The 24403-nt window shown below is 40.2% G+C and overlaps 1 protein-coding gene across 1 annotated transcript in view; it reads left to right on the forward strand.

Moving 5' to 3' along the window:
• The window catches only part of LOC132892041 (polypeptide N-acetylgalactosaminyltransferase 5), a 52912-nt gene that overhangs the window by 3483 nt on the left and 25026 nt on the right, over positions 1-24403 (forward strand). The window contains exons 2-6 of the mRNA XM_060930362.1: positions 4433-4599; positions 8384-8503; positions 11668-11803; positions 22717-22836; positions 23336-23453. Coding sequence (XP_060786345.1) covers positions 4433-4599; positions 8384-8503; positions 11668-11803; positions 22717-22836; positions 23336-23453 — 661 coding nt within the window. The remainder of the gene's footprint in view (positions 1-4432; positions 4600-8383; positions 8504-11667; positions 11804-22716; positions 22837-23335; positions 23454-24403) is intronic.

Raw genomic sequence — 24403 nt, forward strand, 5'->3', positions numbered from 1 at the left:
CCTCTTCTTCTGCGTGGCTGTCGTCAGACTCGGCATCAGCTCCAGTTATTCCGCGGTGAAAAAAAAAAAAAACATATATACGTCGCACCGGAGTATAAGTCGCATGGCTAGCCGAACCATGAAAAAAAGTGCGACTTATAGTCCGAAAAATACGGTAAATAAATGTCTAAAGCTATTCTATACCTCGGCACGACAGCAAGATGGCACTTTGTGCAAAAAAACCAACACTAAAGTCAATTTGTGCAGCCATCGATAGGTTTTTAAGAAGTCTGTCTGAGTGGAAATTATTTTGTCAGACGTTTTGTATGAAGTTTTTATTGATCAAATTTGCAAAAAAAAAATGTTCAGTTTCTCAAAATCCAGTGAATGTGGATAGAATAAAACAGTTATTCCACTCAATCTCATCATACATGGTTTCTAGACAACTCGGCGCCACACGCCTCGTCAGCTGTCAGCTCATGTACGACTCGATTTCGTGGAATAATTAAGTATACAGTTGTATATTTTCTTGAGTGTGAGTTAATTAAAATTGCAACTTTGTTGTTCTCAAGTACCACAAGGCCAGGATGTTTTTATTAACGATTCAGCTCCATTTTTTTGTATAGCATTTTTAACAATAGGCATTGTCACGAAGGCAAGGCAAGGCAAGTTTATTTATATAGCACATTTCATACACAATGGTAGTTCAATGTGCTTTACAGAAGTAAAAACAAAAACAGTAAACAATAGAGAAATAAAATTACATAAAATAATTTTATCTTTATTCTAAAATAATTAATTAAAAGAATTAAAAGAATTAGGGCGGCACGGTGGTGTAGTGGTTAGCGCTGTCGCCTCACAGCAAGAAGGTCCTGGGTTCGAGCCCCGTGGCCGGCGAGGGCCTTTCTGTGTGGAGTTTGCATGTTCTCCCCGTGTCCGCGTGGGTTTCCTCCGGGTGCTCCGGTTTCCCCCACAGTCCAAAGACATGCAGGTTAGGTTAACTGGTGACTCTAAATTGAGCGTAGGTGTGAATGTGAGTGTGAATGGTTGTCTGTGTCTATGTGTCAGCCCTGTGATGACCTGGCGACTTGTCCAGGGTGTACCCCGCCTTTCGCCCGTAGTCAGCTGGGATAGGCTCCAGCTTGCCTGCGACCCTGTAGAAGGATAAAGCGGCTACAGATAATGAGATGAGATGAGATGAATAATTAACAGTTATTCCATGAAATCGAGTCGTACATGAGCTGATAGCTGATGAGGTGCATAGCACCGAGTTGGCTATAATCCATGTATGACAAGATTGAGTGGAATAACTGTTTAATTCTATCCACATTCACTGGATTTTGAGTAACTGAGCATTTTTATTTTTTTGCAAATTTGATAAATAAAAACTTTTATACAAAACATCCAACAGTATCATTTACGCTTAGAATGTAAACAAACTGGCGAAATGACAGGAGCAATTTGTGAAAAAAATGCGATAATTCTTGAAAAATTGAAAAAAAGATACTTTCATTCCATATTTTGTTGCCTTTTTTTTCTATTTTTTGGGGTTTTGTTTTCAAGCAGTTTTTATTTCATCCTCGGTTGGTTCAGTAACACACTCCACCATTTTGTTTTTCTCTACTCATGGTATATGAGCTGATAGCCTAGTAGTAGAGTAGCCAACCCGAGTGCGCGATTACTCATATCCAGTGAAATGTGTATAGAATAATTAGTTATGGGTTGTTTTACAATCAGGGTACGCAAGCTAAAAATCACATTTAACACTTATTGTCTTCAATATCAAAAGGCTTGACTAAATAAACGTGGTTGTTTATTGTAGCCCTGTGATAGCTCTATTTACCATGCAAAAAACAATTTGGTGATAACGTTATTTTTGGTGAATGTACGGCAATATATGTCATATTTAGCAAAATTACTCGTGTCATTTAGAAAAAGTGCTTTTTTTGTCCACAGGTAGCTCCAAAAGGGATGCACTTACATCATTCTTTATACCATAAAACACATATTTGCTTCCATATAATTGGAAACATAGTTAAGTTTTAATGTTGAATGCCAGTAAGTTTTCAGACTATTTTGATCAAATTAGTATGTAATTGTGTCAAAAAAAAAATGTCCTCTCTGAGACAGACAGCTAATTTTCCAATATAAAATAACATATCTAAAATGATTATTTTCATCCTAAAATGTGGTCAAGATATTGGGACATAAATATTAGAGACAACTAGCACAAAGCTTCCAGCCCTATATTTAAAAGCACTATGGAAGTAGTGGATTCTGAATTGTCAAAAAAAAAATGTCCTCTCCGAGAATCACTTCATTTGTTTCTCCCATCCCTGCTTAAAGCTACACAGAGGCCCAATCCCAATTCTAATTTCTACCCCTACCCCTCCGCCTTCCCCTTGGCCCTTCCCCTTGAAACTGAGCTACAAGGGATAGGGCTTGAAATTCAACCCTTACATATTGGGATAGCCCTTCAACGATCGCATACGTCATCGCCTACCTCCATCAGCGTTTACGTTAGCAAAACGCAACCAAATGCGTCATTGGCTGCGACCAGCCGCTACAGTCAGAGCCAGAAATCTCTGCTGGCAGGGTGTGATTTGTTAACTAACACCACTGAATGGGATATCTTAGGCCGAATCCCATTTCACCCCTTGGACCTACCCCTTGGCCCTTCCCCTCCATTTTGCGCGTTCACGTGAAGGGGTAGGGGTATCCCAATCCCAGTTAACGCGGAGGGGTAGGGGAAGGGGTAGGGCTTCTGTACCCCTCCAAACGGAGATTTTCCTGGAGCTGACTCCGAACGAAGGGGTTTGAGTGATTTCCCACAATGCCATGCGGATTTCAGCGAGATTTCATGCGGATTTCAGAAAGATGGCGGTTCCCGCGGCGAAAGATTGTCATAAATGTATTTTCTCCATTATTTACGTGTTTTAAGTTGTTATCCAGAGGAAACACGCCGCTTGATTCGCTTTCGAGCTGAGAATGAGCAGCGATTTCTGAAATCCAAGCTGCTGCTAAAAAGCTTTGGGAGTGAGTATTGTTTTCGGTTGCTTGACTGCGTACGTTTTGTTCTGTTATTCTCGCTTTTATTGTTTACATGAGTGTTCTGACACCTCATTCTGTCAGATGTGGTGCACGAAGCGCCAAAGATATCCCATTCAGTGGTGTTAGTTAACAAATCACACCCTGCCAGCAGAGATTTCTGGTTCTGCCTCTGGCTCTGACTGTAGCGGCTGGTCGCAGCCAATGACGCATTTGGTCACGTTTTGCTAACGTAAACGCTGACGGAGGTACGCGATGACGTATGCGATCGTTGAAGGGCTATCCCAATACGTAGGGGTTGAATTTCAAGCCCTATCCCTTGTAGCTCAGTTTCAAGGGGAAGGGCCAAGGGGGAGGGGGAGGGGGAGGGGTAGAAATTAGAATTGGGATTGGGCCTTAATCTTGTTATAATACAAACTATTACACATGCTATAACATTAGGTGAATGTTTAGGTGAATGTTATGGACTACTAACAATTTCTTAAAGTGCCATTCCACCATTGGATGTATTTTTTTGGCATAAAATACAATATATTTTATGACAACATGACTAGATAGAGAAATCTTTTAGCTTCAAAATGATATATCAAACATAATTTTTTGACAACAAGTATATTAATTTTGCGACCAAAGTCACCTACCCTTTTAATTTCCGTGCGGTAGTGAAACGTGATGTCATCGGCAGGTTCCCCTTCTTGTGTACCACGTCACGTGTGACGTGGCACAGATTATCAGCAATGGCGGATAGAACGCGATTGTCAGCTTCGGAAAAGAAGCGAAGGAAAATAGCAAGTGATGCCCAAAGGAGACGGTCGATGGTGAATATCGGCACAGCAATCGACAAGTGGAAATCGCGTTCTATCCGCCATTGCTGATAATCTGTGCCACGTCACACGTGACGTGGTACACAAGAAGTGGAACCTGCGGATGACATCACGTTTCACTACCGCGCGGAAATTAAAAGGGTAGGTGACTTTGGTCGCAAAATTAATATACTTGTTGTCAAAAAATTATGTTTGATATATCATTTTGAAGCTAAAAGATTTCTCTGTCTAGTCATGTTGTCATAAAATATATTGCATTTTATGCCAAAGAATACATCCAATGGTGGAATGGCACTTTAACTGTTGGAATTTTATTTCTATCAGCTATTTTTTGACAAGGAGTCTTTGATAACATTTTTGCTACTTTTCTTTATCTTATAGCAGATTACACAAAACTACCATACACATATGTCAAAAAATGACCTGAAATCTGTTCTTTAACTTGTCCTTCACTTAAAAACTGGTACAAGAACCAGTTTTGAATCAATTTGAATTTTGGACCCCTGTGACACAAACTTCGTACCCTGATTGTAAAACAACCCTTATATCATTGTGTGTAAGGTGTCCATTTCCTGTTTCAGATGCTCCCAGAAGCTAGTTCACGATAACCTGCCGACGACGAGCGTGATCTTCTGCTTTGTGGACGAGGTTTGGTCCACTCTGCTGCGCTCTGTCCACAGCGTGCTGAACAGATCTCCACCTCACCTGCTCAAAGAGATTCTGCTGGTGGACGACTGCAGTGCAAAAGGTGTGTTGAAGGGAAAGGCTAGGGTGTGTGAGAGGGTTAGGAACTTCTGTTTGTGCTTGCTGTGTGCTCTGGCAGTTTGTTCTAACTGAAAGGTTCTGACTGCAAAGTTGAATTCTGGGCAAAATGTTCTATTTCTTTTGCTGTTGGAGTTTCCAGATGCTTCGCTGCTCCACACCCACCCACACCGTGTATCCTGTGTGTAAATGTTTTGCAAAGATAAAACGCATCCTGCGTTTTACAATTCCGGAGATTGCTGAAGCAAGTGAGCAACGATATCACATGACCACCATGGGGTGTGTTTGACCTACTTTTAACCAAAACAAGTCGGCGTGGGCAAACACGGCAGACTCTGCTCTCCCTCCAGTAGAAAAGAAAAACCTGCCTAGTGAGTGCAACTGCAAGATAGAGCAAGGTTAGATGATGTATCATTTTTCTGGGCAGATAACTAAATCATTCTAGCTAGCACTTAGCTGTCTTAGTCTTAGAACACAGGGGCTCGACTCCACGGTAGCGAGTATGGAGTTACACACTTAATGTTTTGATCTTGCAGAGAAAGATACGATAACACAAAAGCAGTAACAAAGAAAAGATATATTCGTCTTTTGTTTCATGGATCTGTTCACGAATGTTGGCCACAAATTCCATCCCTGCGACTCAAAACTCTCCGAGGTTGACGCAGTGTCACGATGTTTTCCACAAATCGCCATCTTCGTGTGACGCAGTTCCATATTTATGCTAATTAGTTAAAGCTCCTCCCTTGCATTCGGCTGTTTCCGTAGGGCCGTACTGTTTACCTCAAGAGGTTGGATATTCGGTCCCAAAACGGAGAAAAGCGACCCTCAGCACATGCATCAAAATGATCACATCTCGTCCGCATGATATTGTTGTTGCAGACAGAGGAAAATCCCATGCACAATAAACAAAATTTTGAAAATTTCAGCTGACTTTGCAGTCAGCACTTTTAACCCTCTGAGGGTATTTTCTTGGCATGCTCTTTTTATGCCTCCGCCACCGTAAGGTGCAGGAGGCATTATGTTTTCGGGTTGTCCATCCGTCCGTGCATGCGTCCGTCCGTGCGTGTGTTCCGAAACCTTGTGAACGCGATATCTCAAAGGCTAATGAAAGGAATTTCACCAAACTTTCACCATTTGTGCACTTTTGGACAAACATGAACTGATTAGACCTTTTGATCTCAAAATCTAAGGTCAAGGTCACTGTGAGGTCAAATGTCTGTCCGAAAACCTTGTGAACACAATATCTCCAAGGCAGATGAAAGGAATTTCACCAAACTTTCACCGTTTGTGCATTTGGGGACAAAGATAAACTGATTACATTTTGAGGTCTAAGGTCAAGGTCACTGTGAGGTTAAATGTCTGTCCGAGAACCTTGTGAACACACTATCTCCAAGGCAAATCAAAGGAATTTCACCAAACTTTCACCATTTGTGCATTTGGGGACAAAGATAAACTGATTTGGATTTTGAGATTCTAAGGTCAAGGTCACTGTGAGGTCGAATGTCTGTCCGAAAACCTTGTGAACACAATATCTCCAAGGCTAATACAAGTAATTTCACCAGGTCAAGATTACTGTGAGGTCAAATGTCCATCCCCAAATCACAACTTAATAAGGCATGTAGTCTATCGGGCGGAGGCATCCTCATCGACGCCGTTGGCGTCGAGTTCTATCTAGTTTTTTTTTTTTTGTCAATTTTAACAAATCTAAGCAGCATTTTCAAAGTCATATGACCTTTTTTTGTATTCAGCACAAGGTCAGCTACAATAATATATCTGTAGTGTGTATATCATGATTGTACTTTAAAAAAATAACAGATAAATGAAGATGTTGTAAAAAGCAGTTTTAGAACTGTGTTGGAATGTGTGAAAAAACATGACCTTACCTATTGTGTCGAACCGTTTTGGTCACTTGGTGATTCTGTTCAGTCTGAGGAATGGATCAAACACAACTTAAACCTGCTCCATTGATTTGGACAATTAATTGGCTGTCAAAAAATTTGTCCTATTGTTTTGGGATAAAAGGTTGGCAGTGGGAAGGGTATTCAATGAGAAGGGTAAAAATGTCCATTCATTCAATGAGAAGAGTGAAAATCCTTCCCACTGCCAACTCTTAGTCCCATCAGGTCAAGTGATCAAAACAGTTCATCACAATGGGTAAAGTCATGTTTTTTTCACACATTACAATACAGTTCTTAAACTGCTTTTTACAACAGCTTCATTTATCTGTCTTTTTTTAAGTTTTACCTTACTCTATTCAGTGTGTCTTGAAATTAACTCTTGTACTGCTTTACTCAGTTCAAAGCCACAACCAACTCTGTTACTGTTACACAATTACTCTGTAATTTTGCTCCAACTCCACATTTTACTCTCTAAACTCAAAGTAGAGCAAAGTTAACTATTTTTGAGGAAAATACTGTTAACTCTGGTAAAATTGCTCAGTCATTTTTCCTGTGTATGCACTACAGTGCACGCATATCAACCAATTTGCTCGTCAGAAATGGAAGAAATAGACTATTTACACTTACTCCAGTTGATCTTCAGCCGGATCAGGTCGAAGTAAAAAAAGGCACTGCTCATCAGTGTCGCAGTTCTCAAGATTGAATTGAATTGCTGTCCTGAATCATGAAATGAATTGATTCGCTGTACTGAAATTGAATCGCTGTCCTGAATCATGAACTGAATCGCAGTCCTCAATCATGAAATGAATTATGAACTGAATCGCTGTCCTGAATCATGAAATGAATAATGAATTGAATCACTGTCCTGAGTCATGAAATGAATCATGAATTGAATCGCTGTCCTGAAATTGAATCACTGTCCTGAATCATCCAAAACGCATAAAAACTGCATGCCATCTCGCAACAAGTTTTACCTCCAAATAGCCTAAACTATGGCTGTCAGATTTTTATCCTGTTTATGGTGGGCGTTCCCACCATGAAAGAGAAACTAATCTAGAGTGAAACTGATCATCATGCCGTTACCATGTGAACAGTCTTTTATGAATGCGTAAGTGCTGCTCAGCGCTCTGACTCCGGTGTGACTGAGTAAGGTGATGAGTTTTATGTTTCATCTAATTTAGGTAATTTTAAATATATAATATTGTTTGGCAGTGGGTACATAGGAAAGTGTAAAGTATAAAGTTTCTGTCAGTATGTTTATCACCCCGCCTCTCGCCCATAGTCAGCTGGGATAGGCTCCAGTTTGCCTGCGACCCTGTAGAACAGGATAAGCGGCTACAGATAATGGATGGGTGGATGGATGCTTGTATGATAAACACTCACGAAGGTATTTATCTAAATACATGACGTACTCATTCTAAACCTGTTGAGCTTCGCCAGAGAAGCTCTCAACCCCAAAGGGTTAATTTCTGCTATACACTGATAATGACTTTAAAAGTAAAGCACAAGTGACTCGTACAAACTATGATTACAAATAATATAATTGAGAGTCGATGAATTAATTTATTCATTTTCAGTAAACCACTTGATCCTTGTCAGAGTTGTGGTGGATCCAGAGCTGATCCCAGGAAGGCAGAAATGCACTCTGGATTGGACGCCATTCCATTACAAGGCACCGTACATTCAGGCGCATGCACACTTGCGGGCAATTTAGAGTAGTCAAGGAGGAACCCAGAGGAAAACCAGACAGATACAAGGAGGGAGAGCTTGTGAAACTCTACACAGACAGTAACCCGAGCTCTGGACCAAATCAGGGACCCTGGAGCATCGTTGATTAAAACAGAAGTAACTTTCTGTTTCTTTGTATTGTAGACTACCTGAAGGACAAGCTGGATGTCTACATGTCTCAGTTCCCTAAAGTCCGGATCATCCGCCTCAAAGAGAGACACGGGCTGATCAGGGCGAGGCTGGCCGGGGCTGCTGAGGCAAAGGGTAAACACACACAAGCAAGAAAATGCGTCTACATAACAACACACATATAAAGTGTGTGTATAAGTAAAACAGTGTGTGCATGAGTGAGTATGTTTAAAATGTTTCTCTTACTCATAAACTGGTGAAAACGCACAAGGAATTTGCAATATGATTATAATATTATACAGTATGTCAGGCTTGTAGTCCAACTCGTGACTTGGACTCGAGCATTAACTGCATTCGGACTCATAAATTGGAGACAAGAACTCTGATTTTTTTTCTTTATTTTTTTATAACATGCCATAATAATTTGGCAGAAGATATTTATATTTACATTTTTGTACTAATTTTGTGCAAGAAAATGCACATTCAGCTATTCATGCATCATGTTCAGGAACAAACTAACGTTAATGAGGCTAAAATGCCTGGAGAGACGCCGCTAGGATTGCCCGCTTTGCTTCTCCAGACTTCTCGTGCAGTGGGAAAAAATGCACTGCTGTGTGTTCTATATGTAGAAGAACTATCGAGGAGATGACGGGGACAACCTCGAACTTCAGTCGTCATTTGGTAAGACTCCACCCAGAGAAGGAAGTGACACGCTATGTTCATTGCTCTGTTGATAATGGGCGGGGCTTGCTGAGCGATGAACTAGCTAGTGTTAACCCTCTCTCATGTTATTTGCCCTGTTGATAGTGGGCGGGGCTTGCTGAGCGATGAACGAGCTTTTTATCTGTAGCCTGTTAACTAAAATGGGGCAGTCGAGCAGTAACGTTAGTCCGACACTGTAGCAGAAACGCTTTCACATAAAGGCAGCAACAGCCACCGTCAAATGGTGCGGATGGAGTCTTGTTCTCGGACTCGACTCAAAATTTTCTTTAATAACTCGGACTTGACTCGGATTTCAACACTGGGGACTTGAGACTGGACTCGAGGTTTAGTGACTCGACTGCAACACTGCAGTATGTCGGTGCTTTTATAACTTCGTTACTTACTGACTAAAAATGGAAAATTCTTGTTGTACTAGTCATATTATTTGCCCTTATTTTTACCATGAGATAAATACATTCAAATAAACTGGATTTAATTCCATGAAAAAGAATTTTTAAAACCTACAGTGGCTTTCACTGACAACTTATTAGCAAAACATCAGCAAAATTATATATCATTATATATACTGTGTATAATAAACATGTCTTTACATATTGTCATGATATTTTTAACATATCTCTTTACTGGCATACATGCATTATTTACAAAGACGCTCCATTATTTCCCCCCAGTAGAGTACCAGTCAAAAGTTTGGACACAATTTTGAATTCAATGTTTTTTTTTTTATCATTATTGATTAAAACAGGGTTTTTTCTGGAAAAATTTAGTATGAGGGCGCTCACCATGGCGAGGGAGCGAAGTGGGGGGGGGGGGGGGATGGTGCCGGTTGTCCCCCCCCCGCCATGCAAAGCCTTTGAAAAATGCTCCAATGGGACATTCTGAGGCTGTCTGAGAGGGAAATTGTAACAAATTGTCTGTCAACATTGAAAAAGAAAGAAGTAATCTTCTTCTGCCCCGGACAGTCTTTGGCTTTCTTCCGCTTCGTGCCGCGGGATGACATCTTTAAATGCCCAAGTGTCAACAAAAACAACTCGCGAGCTACTTCTGTCAAAAGCTCCCGCGCTGGTGGGTGAAAGGTCATTCAGTCTCGAGAAATCTCGCTCTACAAGTCAGCTGACCTTGTATGTAACCCATGTCAAATCTCGCGAGAGCAGCCGCAACAAGTAAACAACATGGCGCCTCAGTCTGGAAAACGCCAATTCGGATTGTTTTTGCACCGTCTGGCGGTGTATCTACTATGATTGGAATATTTTTGGAGCAATTATAACGTATTTGATGATCAGACACATTGTCACGTAGTATTGCTGGGATGTTTTCACGGAGTCGGTAAGGGGGCGCACACCGAGAGTAAGAGGGCGCAGCGCCCCTGTTCCCCCGTTTAGACGAAAGCCTGTTAAAAGACACTTTGTCTTAAAGTAATGATGGATGTTTGTTTCTCTTTACTTAGTAGAGCAGTTATTGATATAATATGGATTACTACAGTTGTGTAATAGTGCTATTTACTTACTATTTACCAGAACTTTTTTGTTTTATTTTATTTCTTTTTCTATTTTTTTTCTGTGTGTTTGTGTAGTTTGATGTTTGTTTGAGTGTTTTTGTCCGCCGGTTGTGGTGTAGCTCCGGACCTAGTTTTGGGCGTCGGTTCCCTCCAGGCCTTGGTTCGCCGTGGGCGATGCCTGCGCTCCCAGCTGTGGACTGCAGTGAGCTCGTTGCTCATTTTACATCATGGTTGTCCAGCGCTCTGTGCTTTAACGCTTGGCGTGATGTTCCGAGCGATGTTGCTTGGTGGTGTCGCGGCGGCTGTGCAGGCGGTTTGGGACACACCAGCGCTCTGCGTGGCGGAGCTTCTGTGCTCGCTTTGTGGATCCATGGCCTGATGTTCTTAGCAATGTTGCTGACGGCGTCGCGGCGGCGGTGCTGGAGATGTGGGACTTGTTTTTGTGCGCCTTTTGGTGGGACTGTGGCTGCTACACCACGGGAATTACATCCTGACCCCTACTTGGTGGACTTTTTACTTTTTATTTATTTTTTTTTCTTATTATATTTTTTATTTATTTTTTTTCTTTCTTTGTCTACTATTGTAAAGCATCCTTGGGTTTCTTGAAAGGCGCTATATAAATTTAACATTATTATTATATTATTATTTACTGTTTGCATTTGAGATCATTAAGAAGGTAAGAAATTGCACTAATTAGCTTTTGGCGAGGCACCTGTTAACTGAAAAGCATTCCAGGTGACTACCTCATGAAGCTGGTTAAGGTAATGCCAATAGTGTGCAAAGTGTCATCAAGATAAACGGTGGCTACTTTGAAGAATCTAAAATATCAAACATATTTTAACACTTTTTTTTTTTAACCACATAAATCCAAATATGTTATTTCATAGTTTTGATGTCTTCAGTATTGTTCTACAATGTAGAAAATACTGGGGGGCGGGGGACATGAATGAGTAGGGGTGTACAAACTTTTGACTGGTACTGTACATTGCCAACATTCTCTCTTAGCTCTACTTTTCCTGTTCATAGTCTGTTCCACTTTTTCCAAAATGTATGATTTGTTAGTGTGTCTCTCGCTCAGGTGACGTCCTGACGTTCCTGGACTCCCATATCGAGTGTAATGTGGGCTGGTTGGAGCCGCTGCTGGACAGAGTGTACCAAGACCGCAGGAAAGTCGCCTGTCCTGTTATTGAGGTCATCAACGACAAGGATATGAGGTAAAACTTCTGAAAAACAAATACGCATCTCTGTTAGTTTAACACTTTCACCATTGCAGAACCCTATTCCGATCTCATGGAGTAGGGAAACACCAGTGTCTTGTATATGCCTACTGGTTGAGAAGTCGGATTCTCCGGGATTTTCGACGACGTAATTTAGAAAATCTAAGGAAAAAATATAGATATATTTAGTCACTGCCTAAAAGCAGTGCTCTTGATGAGTGTATGAGCAAAATATTTGCAAGGGCACAAAATCAACCTGAATAGAATATTACATCATATGAGCGATTGAATTGTCGTGTCGTGTATTTCATGTGAATAAATCGCTGCATTGTCTTGTTACAGTGATGCCAATAATGAGATACACATCAGTTACGAATACATATTTATTCCTTTCTTTAACACGGCATGCCCTGCACCAGAAACAACACCACGACATTTATTTATTATGCTGCGACTCTGCTGGGTGCCTGGTGGACAGCAGTGAACCAGCGCTTTCACTTTACAGCATTACTACAGGTATATAGTTAAGATTGAATATTATCAGACTTAAGATCTAATCGATATTGATCTGCAGTAGTGTTAGATTCTGTCAAATTAAGGAAAGATAATTGCTCATTATTGGTACTGAACTATACAATCCTTATGTGTACATGACCGTACAGAGTAAGAAATCATTCAGGTAAAAAAAAAAAAAAGGGCATATAATGCAAAGATATGTTGCCCGCTATAGAAAAAAACAAAAAAAACCCAGTAGGATAAAAAGCTTCAAGGGGGGAAAAAAACAACTGGAAAATATCCTCCTCAGCCGACTGGTGTGTATGAGCTCTAAGGCTTAGAGCTGCGATCTTGATATTTCAAACTGGATGTCAAACAGGTGTCTGGTTACAACTGTCAAGTTATTCAATAAGCAAGTGGACTAATAAAAGTGTTTTAACTTTTTTTTTTTATATGAAACGGTTGTGAATATTTTGTGTAATATGTGTTAGTAAATACAACCCCGATTCCAAAAAAGTTGGGACAAAGTACAAATTGTAAATAAAAACGGAATGCAATAATTTACAAATCTCAAAAACTGATATTGTATTCACAATAGAACATAGACAACATATCAAATGTCAAAAGTGAGACATTTTGAAATTTCATGCCAAATATTGGCTCATTTGAAATTTCATGACAGCAACACATCTCAAAAAAGTTGGGACAGGGGCAATAAGAGGCTGGAAAAGTTAAAGGTACAAAAAAGGAACAGCTGGAGGACCAAATTGCAACTCATTAGGTCAATTGGCAATAGGTCATTAACATGACTGGGTATAAAAAGAGCATCTTGGAGTGGCAGCGGCTCTCAGAAGTAAAGATGGGAAGAGGATCACCAATCCCCCTAATTCTGCGCCGACAAATAGTGGAGCAATATCAGAACAGTTCGACAGTGTAAAATTGCAAAGAGTTTGAACATATAATCTACAGTGCATAATATCATCAAAAGATTCAGAGAATCTGGAAGAATCTCTGTGCGTAAGGGTCAAGGCCGGAAAACCATACTGGGTGCCCGTGATCTTCGGGCCCTTAGACGGCACTGCATGACATACAGGCATGCTTCTGTATTGGAAATCACAAAATGGGCTCAGGAATATTTCCAGAGAACATTATCTGTGAACACAATTCACCGTGCCATCCGCCGTTGCCAGCTAAAACTCTATAGTTCAAAGAAGAAGCCATATCTAAACATGATCCACAAGCGCAGACGTCTTCTCTGGGGAAGGCTCATTTAAAATGGACTGTGGCAAAGTGGAAAACTGTTCTGTGATCAGACGAATCAAAATGTGAAGTTCTTTATGGAAATCAGGGACGCCGTGTCATTCGGACTAAAGAGGAGAAGGACGACCCAAGTTGTTATCAGCGCTCAGTTCAGAAGCCTGCATCTCTGATGGTATGGGGTTGCATTAGTGCGTGTGGCATGGGCAGCTTACACATCTGGAAAGACACCATCAATGCTGAAAGGTATATCCAGGTTCTAGAGCAACATATGCAGACGACGTCTCTTTCAGGGAAGACCTTGCATTTTCCAACATGACAATGCCAAACCACATACTGCATCAATTACAGCATCATGGCTGCGTAGAAGAAGGGTCCGGGTACTGAACTGGCCAGCCTGCAGTCCAGATCTTTCACCCATAGAAAACATTTGGCGCATCATAAAACGGAAGATACGACAAAAAAGACCTAAGACAGTTGAGCAACTAGAATCCTACATTAGACAAGAATGGGTTAACATTCCTATCCCTAAACTTGAGCAACTTGTCTCCTCAGTCCCCAGACGTTTACAGACTGTTGTAAAGAGAAAAGGGGATGTCTCACAGTGGTAAACATGGCCTTGTCCCAACTTTTTTGAGATGTGTTGTTGTCATGAAATTTAAAATCACCTAATTTTCCTCTTTAAATGATACATTTTCTCAGTTTAAACATTTGATATGTCATCTATGTTCTATTCTGAATAAAATATAGAATTTTGAAACTTCCACATCATTGCATTCCGTTTTTATTTACAATTTGTACTTTGTCCCAACTTTTTTGGAATCGGGGTTGTAATCCCACGTTATTTTTTTTTTAAAAAAGCAAATTAACAATAAGTGCTGGATTAAAAACCTATCTATTTTATTTAAATAAAGATACAGATTTTGTTGTCCGGTGGCCAAGTGTTTGAGATACGTTAACTTGCACTCCGCTTCCCTGTGGTGGTACTTGTACGCCGTTCATATACACACATGCAAACTCCTCACCTTTCGGCGAAATTCGCCGTTTTGGTCCCAAAATAGGTCACTTGTGTGAATCGTGTAGATCCGAAGAGTTTTTTTTTGGGGGGGGGGGGGGGGGGGTAGGCAGGCTACAACGCTATTGTTGCAAAACATTTCACTTACAAGGTTACAGCCAATCAAGATAAACAGTTACTAACACGCTTCTTTTCCATTGGAGTTCTGATCAGCTGGTGCACAACCCACTGCTGGTTGCCAGTCCTCGCTTACGAATATTCCACAGATTCAGACTGCAAAGTCACCTTTTTATAGAGAGATCTGGCAACCTCATCTCGCGACTGAATCTGAATACCAATGGAACAGTTTCCAGCGCGCTCGGGGGTGAATAACCATGGGCGGATCTACCGGGGTGGCATATGCCACTCTAAAAGAAAGCCTTGCCACCCCTGCTGCTACCCCAGTTGGCAGCGACGAATTCAAAGAAAAATTACGGCCAATTTGACATTTACGTGCGCGAATTTCCAATGTCCGACTGTGGCGAATGCAGCACGAGATAACGCCAGAGATTGGTTGTTTTGGAAAATTGAGAGGCGCGAAGCGAGGGAGCCAAGAGTCGCGAGGAAAGGAGACACGGGAGGAAAGGGGTAAAAGCTGATTAACTATCTATCAAAAAATGAAATTATAATGAATGAACAGTGCTAGCATAGTTGCGATGCTGATTTTGAGAGGATAAAAATCAGGTTGGAGAAGGTTATTTAGCTAACTATACATGTAAGGCAAAAAAAAAAAAAAAAAGTGTGTTTCCGGTAACCCGACCGATCGAGAATTTCCGCGTCGAAATTGCCGACCGTAAAGTTTTTATTACAAATTTCCCTCGATATTTTAGTGTAAGTGGCGTTAGTTTGTCAATTTTTTTGTTTCAACGCATTCAAGTTGTGAAAGAAACGATAAAAAGTAAAATGTTTTGCCACTTCTATCAGCCCTCCTGGCTGTAATGCAAATTGCTTCCTCTTCAGTATACAAGTGCACGTCCATGGCAGGGAAAAACACTACATTTTGCCGCCTATGTAGTCCCCTATTTATACAAATAGGAGTCATTCAGGATTCAGCCATGTTTTTGCTCCGTGTTTTTGCTCGACCCAAGTTCTGCAGTAGGCTCGGCGAGGCCGTCTGCTTTTAATGGAAGTAGCCTAGCCTAGGACGTTAAACCATATTTTCACGTTATTTCTTGATAAGGTGTTTTCACATTATCACACGAAAATATCATGAAATAACGTGATAATTTCGTATCATGAAATTACGTGATATGTTATTACATGATAAATATATTGTAAAAACGTGATAACTCTGTTAACAATATCTTTTCACGTAATTACTTGAGTCTAAGCCAATTTTTTTTTTTTTTTTTGAGTGTGGCAGCAATACGCTTCCGCAGATCATAACTCGAACTCTTGCGATATTTTTTTTATTCGTTTAAAGATTTAAAACACTTATTTTATTATGATGTGTGGTATAAAGGATTCTGTGCCAAAATGCTATTTTGTAAGATGTTTACTTGTGTTAATTTTTTCGAACAAAATAAAACAAATTAAGAAAAAAAATTTCCTACCTACCGACCTTATTTTAGTATTTCATGTTACCTGAAACACCTTTTTTTTTTTTTGGCCTAATGTTAGCTAGGTCTGACATTAGTTTTGTGTAAAGTCGGCCACAAAAGTTAATATTGATTCACCGTCTGTCAAGGAAAACATTGCTATTGGCTGAAGCTTATGATTCAAATATTGAGGATCTTAAACATGAGTTACATCAGACGAGGAGAGTACTAGACAGAAAAAAGGGGGAACAGGAGAGTCCTACCTCTCTCATGGAGTTCACTGTTTTTGGACCCATACCAAGATGATGATGATGTTTTTTTTTGAGTTGTTCAGGTTGTGTAAAATAGCGGTTGTCTTGCCTGTGAGCAGTGCATCCTGTGAACGAAGTTTTTCATCTCTCAGGCTCATAAAGACTTATTTGCGGTTGACTATGACAGAAAAGAGACTATCAAGTTTGGCTGTACTCAGCATTGAATCAAAGCGCACAAAAGCATTAGATCTTGATAAATTTGTGAAGCGTTTTGCTGAGCAACATGGAAATCGCCGCATTCAGCTGTTGTAGGCATGACAAGTTCATGTTATGCTCACTGGTGAGCCTTTACAAAGCGTGAGGAAAAAAAACTATAAAATGTGACACTGGTGTAAATGGTTTAAATCATGCTGAACTTGAAGCAGTGTTGTTATTGTTGTTTTTTAGTGTCTGTTCTTTTGCATATACAGTATAAAACTGTCCAGAAACGGTATAGACCTCATCTGAGAATGTGTGTTCTTCGTGAACAATAAAGGCATGAGATTAAGTTTATCTGTATGAGTTTGTAAATGGCAGCCCGTGCCCTTTTGTAGTGTGTACATACTATTTGTTGTCAAACTGTGATTAAATTCAGTATATATACATGTCTGTAATACGTTGCCACCCCTCAAAAATTCCTGCCCCCCTCTTGCCACCCCATAAATATTTTTCTAGATCCGCCCCTGATTTCACATAGGTGATGTCTTTAAGAAAATTGACAGACAGGGATTGGCCAGGTGTGTCCTCTGGGGTAGGTCTGTTAGATAGCACAGGCAGTAATATATACCTTTTTTGTAAATAGCCCACTGTGTTGTACACAGGGGTGAAAATTAACTTCACAAAATATCAAACTTTACCGGCCACTGACAAATAAATGGTACAATTTACCGGCCACTCAAAAGTAACTTATTAAGACATGTTTATGGAAAGTTATTTTGTACTGTATTAAATTCAAGATGTCACTGGTTGCAATTTTTTTTGTAACGTAGACTACGAAATGTACTTTTGCACGCGTGCCGTGTCCCCGTGCATCCTTCTCACCTTTTTCACCCCTGACCAGTTTGCATGCCTGCATATATCAGACGGTTGCAAAAGCCATCCAAAATCAGGTCGGTGCATAAACATAATCTCTTAAAGCTAGACTGACTTTCAGATTTTTCAAGTGTAGGTCATAAAAAGAATTTTCCCCGACACCCAATTATTTTTGTTTAGTGACCAAAAGCTACTGAATTCAAATCACAGACTTCCAATTTTTTTTTAATAGAACAATTACTGAATTTCTGTCCACGTGGCCCGAAATTCTCAGCTATTTTTTCCTGCTTCACCATGACGCAATACAAGATACTATGTCATGCATCACGTGGTGGCTTTCGCTGTTCATGCAAGGCATTGTGGGATACAAATTTGGAACAGGAGAGAAAAACAGAGGACATGAGTGTGCGAATGAAACGTGAAAGACCGACTACAGTAACAGAAAGAAAGCGAGAAGAAAAGACGTTATATACGAAGGAAACGCAGGACCAAACTAATAAATATCGGCGCTCAGCGAGCACCTCAGTGTGATCAGCTGTTCGTTTAGCGACAGAATGATGGAACTGTCAGTGCACGCTCAAAAGTAAACCTGTAGATGGCAGTAATGCAACACTGTGGATGCCAGCTGCCGTAAAACCCAAAAGAAGAAGGTAAACCTGCGCATGCGCACACACGGACTTCCTCTGTCTGCTTGACTGCACGAACCGAGTGATTTCATGCACATTATTTGCTTTAATCCCTTCAAATTAAATTAACTTCCCAGCCACAGAATGGTCTGGGGGATTTTTTTTGTTTGTTTTAGATATTATAGAAATAAACATACATCACAATGACCACATTTCAGAGGGAACTAAATGTCACCGATTGTATGAAATTGAAAGGCCGTCCGGTTTTAAGTATGGAGCTTCACTGTAAGCACAATGTTTATTTTATGTTAATTAGGGTTATTCTTTTTTTTCAATAAATATTAGTGGATAAAACACGAATTTACCCATGTTCATTGTCAAGAGTTTGTCATGAGTGCTACATATTCTTGAACCAGAATTCCTCTAGTTTCTAACAGTACCAAATATGTCACTATGGTGCACACTGATTCACTATATTTTCTTTAAAAACTGTGTATTGGTTTATCCCGAATTCATCACAGTTGCTTAGCGTTAATGGTATTTCTTATATTTAACAGTTATTCCATGAAATCAAGTCATGTGAACTGATATCCGACGAGGTGCGTAGCACTGAGTCGGCTATAAGCCATGTATGATGAGATTGAGTGGAATAATTGTTTTATTCTGTCCACATTCACTGGATTTTGATAAACAGATCATTTTTATTTTTTGCAAATTCAATAAATAAAAACTTTATCCAAAACGTCTGACAAAATCATTTCCGCTTGGAATGTAAACAAACTGACAGTAGCGATTTGTGAAAACTGCGATAATAATTATTATTGGGGGGGAAAAAAGTTTGTTCTTACCATCAAATACTTTTTTTATTCCATTTTTTTTTATTCCCAGATGGACATCGCAATGACATAATCCCCCTTCGGGCCTTTCAGCCAGGGAATTTAAAAAATGGAAGATTAGATTAAATTAGATTAGATTAGATAGAACTTTATTGATCCCTTTGGGCGGGTTCCCTCAGGGAAATTTAGATTTTTTGTTTGTTTTAGATATTATAGAAATAAAAGTACATACATTATTTTGTTCAGTTCAGTCGCATTTTGCCAGAGTTTTGACCCTTGATTAAATAACTTGTACTTTGACAATTTCATGAGGGTGTATGTTCATTTGAAATCACCTTCTCTCACAATATGTGGAGGAATTTCACTAAACTTGGCAAAAGGCTTTGTTATATGACAGTTATACGCAGATTGAAATTTCATTTAATTTGGGCACATTTTCCCAGAGTTATGCCCTTGATTATTAACAAACTTGTACTTTGGCAATTTCATCAAGGTGTGCTTGCTTTCTGAAATCAACTTCCCTCACAATTTTTATGTTGTGGCGATGTCCATCCGTCCCGGGAAGGGTACTCGCCTTGTGAAATCAACTCCTCTCTCAATTTTTGGAGGAATTTCATGTAATTCGGCAAAGAGTTTTAATCCCCCACTGGCCGAAAAGCCCGAAGGGGGATTATGTCATGGCGATGTCCGTCTGTCCTGGGAAGGGTACTGACCTTCTGAAATCAACTCCACTCACAATTTTTTGAGGAATTTCACGCAACTTGGCAGGATTCTTTGTTATATGTCGGTAATACGCATATTGCAATTTTGTTCAATTCAGTCGTATTTTACCAGAGTTATGGCCGAGTTGCCAGCGGCGGATATTGTGCTCTCAGAGCACTCGTGGTTTTTTTTTTTTTTTTTTTTGGGGGGGGGGGGGGGGGTTGTTTTCAAGTAGAGTTTTTATTTCGTCTTCGTTTGGTTCAGCAGCACACTTCCCCATTTTGTTTTTCTATACTCAAGGTACAGTAGATAGCTGATAGCCTAGTAGTAGAGTAGCCACTCCGAGCATGTGATTGCTCATATCCAGTGAATGTGGGTAAAATAAGTTATATATTATATGTAGCAGTCTATATATGAAATTACGCAGTGGTGAAAGGGTTAAGCCTATGCAATCATGACGGGACCATTAATGGTAAGTAAACAATGCAGCAGACGTCCATGAAGTGGCATTTCAAGTTCAGCAAGCTACATTTCTTTTGGTGAACGACATTTGTCTGTCGGACAGTGGTTCCTCTTTTTTTCCTCCCCACCTTATTCTTCATTTGCAATAAAAAATATATTGTACGCATATTACCTTGTTAGTCATGGAGCTGGATTTATTCGTTGTTTTCTCTGATGACTTGATCTGTGCAATAAGTCAAGGATTTTTTTTTTTTAATGAAATGGCAGCTTGCTGAATAAACCACTGTTACACATTAAATGGCGACGTGTTATAATATTCAGTCTTGTGTACTCTGTCTTTTAATGTGTAATCACCATAACAGACTGCAAATAAATTACGGCTAATAAATCTGAAGTATTGCTACATCGAGGGTCAATCTGTCAGCTGGAAAGAGAGAAGTCGGTGTACAATTTGGACTCCTTGTATAGTCTCTGCCAACATTTGCATATTTTCCATAGGAGCTCCACATTTTACATAAGAACACTCCCTCCTGAAGCCCCGCCCTTTTTTCCTCATCTCGCACTACTTGTAATTGTTTGCATGGTGTTCTCGTCTCATTTTTATCCCCCGCTGGCCGAAAAGCTCAAAGGGGGACTATGTCATGGCAATGTCCGTCCGTCTGTCCCGGGAAGAGTGCTCACCTTCTGAAATCAACTCCTCTCACAATTTTATAGAGGAATTTCACGAAACTTGACCGGAGTCTTCGTTATATGTCGGTAATATGCATATTGCAAATTCGTTCAGTTCAGTCGCATTTTACCAGAGTTATGGCCGAGTTGCCAGCGGGGGATATTGCGCTTTCAGAGCACTCTTGTTTTTGCATGAAATGTGAGGTACCCTCACTTTCTGTCATGGTAATTGAGAAAGTTTTGAATTGATTCATGTGCAATAAAATCTATGTTTGACTTGGTTATTATAATTTTATTTTATTTTTTTTTTAACCCGGGAGAGAAAAATTGCAGAGATACCTAAAAAGAAGTCTCCGATCTAACCATTTAGAAATAGTTTTAATTGTAATGATTGTTAGACAGAGATTAAAGCTAGACTGCCTTTCAGATTTTTCAAGTGTAGGTCATAAAAATAATTTTCCCGACACCCAATTATTTTCGTTTAGTGGACTGAAAGCTACTGAATTCGAATCACCGACTTCCAATTTTATTAGTTGTTTTTAAATAGAACAATTAATGAATTTATCTCCACGTGGCCCTCAGTTCTCTGCTATTTTTTCCTGCTTCACCGTGACGCAGTACAAGATACTGCATCACGTGGTGGGCTTTCCCCGTTCGCGCAAGGCATTGTGGGATACAAATTTGAAACAGGAGAGAAAAATGGAGGACGTGAATCTGAGAATGAAACGTGAAAGACCGACTACAGTAACGGAAAGTGAGAAGAAAAGACGTTATGTTATGTACGAAGGAAAGGAAATGCAGGACCGAACTAATATATATCGGTGTGATCAGTTGTTCCTTTAGCAACAGAATGATGGAACGGTCAGTGCACATGCGCACACGGACTTCATCTGCCTGCTTGACTGCGTGAAGCGAGTGATTTCATGCACGTTATTTGCTTTAATCCCTTCAAATTAAATAACTTCCCAGCCACAGAATGGCCTGATATTTTGTGAGATATTATAGAAATAGGCAGCACGGTGGTGTAGTGGTTAGCGCTGTCGCCTCACAGCAAGAAGGTCCGGGTTCGAGCCCCGTGGCCGGCGAGGGCCTTTCTGTGTGGAGTTTGCATGTTCTCCCCGTGTCCGCGTGGGTTTCCTCCGGGTGCTCCGGTTTCCCCCACAGTCCAAAGACATGCAGGTTAGGTTAACTGGTGACTCTAAATTGAGCGTAGGTGTGAATGTGAGTGTGAATGGTTGTCTGTGTCTATGTGTCGGCCCTGTGATGACCTGGCGACTTGTCCAGGGTGTACCCCGCCTTTCGCCCGTAGTCAGCTGGGATAGGCTCCAGCTTGCCTGCGACCCTGTAGAACAGGATAAAGCGGCTAGAGATAATGAGATGAGATTATAGAAATAAACATGTATCACAATGACCACATTTCAGACGGAACTAAATTTCACAGATTTTCTGAAATCGAAAGGGAGTCCAGCTTTAAATATACAGTTTGCTTTCCTGAACCTGCCACATTCAGGCAGTGCGGTAACACATCATCCCTCACTCCTTTCTGGTGGGACTACACTTTTTTTTTTTTTTCAGATCTGTTACTAGTGTAACGATGGTTGAGGGCAAATGATCTCGCCTGAGATTTAGCAGAGTGGACTTTGGTTTTCTTCCATGGAGCAGCAGTGTGTGACCCATGAATGCGCACAGAAAGCTTTGCTGAGCTGGAGGAAGTTGAGCACATTTGAGGCTAACCTAGAAAAATATTTTGATTTTCAGCTGCACATGAGCTACAAAGCTCGGCCTTCAGCATTCATGAAGCGAATGATGCCCTTGAGCTTCAACCAAGACAGATGAACAAGTAGATTAGTGATTATAAGAAGAGGTCAAACTTGTATCTGAAGGTCAAATCACAAAACTGTATGTTGAAAGTTTGGACTTAACATTTTGAGCACTGCTTGTGTTTACAGTTACGTGATGGTGGACAATTTCCAAAGGGGCATCTTCAAATGGCCTTTAGTGTTTGGTTGGAGCACATTATCAAACGACTTCATCAGGAAGAATCATATCAAAGTCTCAGATCCCATCAGGTAATATTTATTGTACAGTACCAGTCAAAAATTTGGACACATCTTCGAATTCAGACGTGTTAAGAAGGTAAGAAATTGCACTAATTAACTTTTGACGAGGCACCTGTTAATTGAAAAGCATTCCAGGTGACTACCTCATGAAGCTGGTTAAGATAATGCCGGCAGTGTGCAAAGCATCATCAAGGGAAACGCTGGATACTTTGAAGAATCTAAAATATCAAAACATTTTTGTTTTTAACACTATTTAGTATATAATTCCGTATATGTTCCAGATGTTATTTCATAGTTTTGATGTCTTCATTGTTCTACAATGCAGAAAATACAGAAAAACCTATGAATGAGTAGGGTTGTACAAACTTTTTTGACTGGTACTGTATTTATGACTTGTATTTGAAAAAGAATTGCTTTGGATTAACTCGTACAATGAACTGATTTTGCAGTTTATTTCACACAGATGCATTTATAAATGATGTATATTTTCCGTCACATTATTTTTCAGGTGCCCAGTGATGGCAGGGGGTTTGTTCTCGATAGATCGGAAGTATTTTTATGAGCTGGGAGCGTATGATCCAGGCCTGGATGTGTGGGGAGGAGAGAATATGGAAATCTCTTTCAAGGTAAAGCAACTGTAATCTTAAGTATTATTATTGCGTCATTTCGTAAGAGATGTAAATCAAGTGAGATATTTAAATAATATTGGCTGGCATTGAGTGGTATATCCGCTATATTCCATTCAGCTAGCATGATATTGAACGAGTCAAAGACGAGTAGCTGAATGGAATATATCTGATATCCCATGAAAAAAAAAAAGCCAGCTATTATTATTATTATTATTATTATTATTATTATTATTGTAGTACATGCACAGACTCTCTTCAATTCAGCATATCAGCATTCTCAAAGGCCAACGCTAGCTTATCCGTGAATTGGCACTGTTAGCATGGCAGTGCAATCACCTTCCAGCTAGTGTAGCGTTCATCTGTAGTGTTAGCGAAGACCAACGCTAGCTTACTTGCGACTTGGTGCTGTCAGCGCAGCAGTGCAGTCACCTTCCAGCCGGTGTAGCGTTCATCAGTAGTGTTAGCGAACGCTAATAAAGCAGTCAAACCAGTGCTATCGAGAGTAAGTAGCACAGGCTAACGACCGAGAAAGTAAGATTTCTGTCTCCAGACTCTTCTTCCACGCTGCATTCTCGCTACAGTATTTTTCACTCAGACTTAAGTATTCATTTCCCTGTGTAATTTACTTAGTTACTTTTAAAATCAACATCGACAGCTACGCACGACGAAGCGACCTGGCAGCCAAAATTCTCTCAAAATCTTTCGCTTTTAATGAAGAAAACCTCGCGGCCATGTTTCTTTACAAATATATCACGAACTCAGAAAAGAATTTTCAGATTCGTAGAACCCTAGCTTGGAGTGCATGCAACAAACTTGATAAGATCTGGAAATCAAACGTGCCAAGAGAACTGAAAATCAACCTTTTCCGAGTGACCGTTGAGCCCATTCTTCTTTATGGATCCGAGACCTGGACGTTGAACTCTCGACTGTACAAACGTTTGGATGGT

The sequence above is a fragment of the Neoarius graeffei genome, chromosome 9 (assembly GCF_027579695.1).
Source record: "Neoarius graeffei isolate fNeoGra1 chromosome 9, fNeoGra1.pri, whole genome shotgun sequence".
In the NCBI taxonomy this organism is placed as follows: Eukaryota; Metazoa; Chordata; class Actinopteri; order Siluriformes; family Ariidae; genus Neoarius; species Neoarius graeffei.